This window comes from Hyalella azteca, unplaced genomic scaffold, assembly GCF_000764305.2.
Source record: "Hyalella azteca isolate HAZT.00-mixed unplaced genomic scaffold, Hazt_2.0.2 contig12774, whole genome shotgun sequence".
In the NCBI taxonomy this organism is placed as follows: domain Eukaryota; kingdom Metazoa; phylum Arthropoda; class Malacostraca; order Amphipoda; family Hyalellidae; genus Hyalella; species Hyalella azteca.
Genome location: NW_025942721.1, coordinates 767,316 through 769,057, shown reverse-complemented (window position 1 = coordinate 769,057; position 1,742 = coordinate 767,316). Strand labels below are relative to the sequence as shown.

At 36.8% G+C, this 1,742-nt stretch overlaps 1 protein-coding gene across 1 annotated transcript in view; it reads left to right on the top strand.

Moving 5' to 3' along the window:
• LOC108675034 (activating signal cointegrator 1 complex subunit 3) overlaps nucleotides 1–1,312 on the top strand; it is a 5,661-nt gene extending 4,349 nt beyond the window's left edge. Inside the window, exons 6-7 of the mRNA XM_018163020.1 lie at nucleotides 421–650; nucleotides 1,209–1,312. Of these exons, the coding sequence (XP_018018509.1) occupies nucleotides 421–650; nucleotides 1,209–1,312 (334 nt within the window). The remainder of the gene's footprint in view (nucleotides 1–420; nucleotides 651–1,208) is intronic.
• Nucleotides 1,313–1,742: the final 430 nt, after the last annotated feature.

Here is a 1,742-nt window from a genome sequence, read left to right as displayed (position 1 = left end):
TCAATGTATATGAATGTATATTAATGTATATTTCGTCATCAGGATACTGCAAGCGATGCTGGACATGGCGACGAGTGCTGCAGTCATAATGAATGTATATTAATGTATATGTAATATCATATGTATTCAATGTATATGAATGTATATTAATGTATATTTCGTCATCAGGATACTGCAAGCAATGCTGGACATGGCGACGAGTGCTGCAGTCATAATGAATGTATATTAATGTATATGTAATATCATATGTATTCAATGTATATGAATGTATATTAATGTATATTTCGTCATCAGGATACTGCAAGCGATGCTGGACATGGCGACGAGTGCTGCAGTCATAATGAATGTATATTAATGTATATGTAATATCATATGTATTCAATGTATATGAATGTATATTAATGTATATATGGCCATCAGGATACTGCAAGCGATGCTGGACATGGCGGCGAGCGCTGGGTGGCTGGCGACGGCCCTGCTCACCCAGCTGCTCATGCAGATGATCACCCAGGCGAGATGGGGGACAGACTGCACCCTGCTCACCCTCCCCTACATCACCCCCGCCATCCTCCCCGCCTTCACCCACCCCAAGACCAGGGCCGCCATCCTGTCACTGCCCGAGCTCGAGCACTGCATCGCCTCCATCACTGGTGAACCGCCATCAACGTTAATATTTTTCACTCAATAATAATCAATAACGCGCTAACCTCAATAATAATTGAAGAATTTCACTGTAAATAATAATTCTGATGCTTCTTCTGTTGAGTTTTTAATTTGATCCAACATTTGCTGTTATGACCCAGCCTTATGCTCTTAAATTACGTTTTATTCGGTATAACGTGTGAAATAAATTAATGAAATCCACAATATTCACCAGATTTATTCATTGTAATTCATCGCGTGTGTTCTTCATTTATTCTTCATTTATTCATTGTAATTCATTATATGTAGGTAACATTCATTTATTCATCATTTATTCATCATTTATTCATTGTAATTCAATGGATGTAGGTAACATTCATTTATTAATTATTTATTCTTTGTAATTCATTGGATGTAGGTAACATTCATTTATTCATCATTTATTCTTTGTAATTCATTGGATGTAAGTAACATTCATTCATTCATCATTTATTCTTTGTAATTCATTGGATGTAAGTAACATTCATTCATTCATCATTTATTCATCGTAATTCATGGCTCGTCAGGAGGAGAGCGTCGCACGGCAGGCGCGCTGACCACGATGCTGGGGGACCAGCTCAGCGCCACACAAATTGACACCATCGCTCAGGTAACTGATGGTGGTAACTGATGGTAACTGGTGGTAACTGATGGTGGTAACTCATGGTGGTAACTCATGGTGGTAACTGATGGTGGTAACTGATGGTGGTCACTGATGGTGGTAACTCAGTTTATTTATATGCGCAGAGTTTGCCACTTATAAGGAAAGTAACCATCAATATATCAATATAATCAATCTGCTCTAAGATATTTTCAGAATATTATATATCAATATGATCAATCTGCTCTAAGATATTTATAATCAATCTGTTATATAATCAATCTGCTATAAGATTTTTTTTTTTTCAGAATATTATTTATAAGATATTTTCAGAACATTATCAGTAATCAATAAGGTCAGTAGACGCCGGGGGTTTAATATTTACAACAAATTATCTATCTCATTTACTGTTTTCAATCATTTATTTGCACCGTGGTGCAGCTTCCAATGGAGCGGAGCA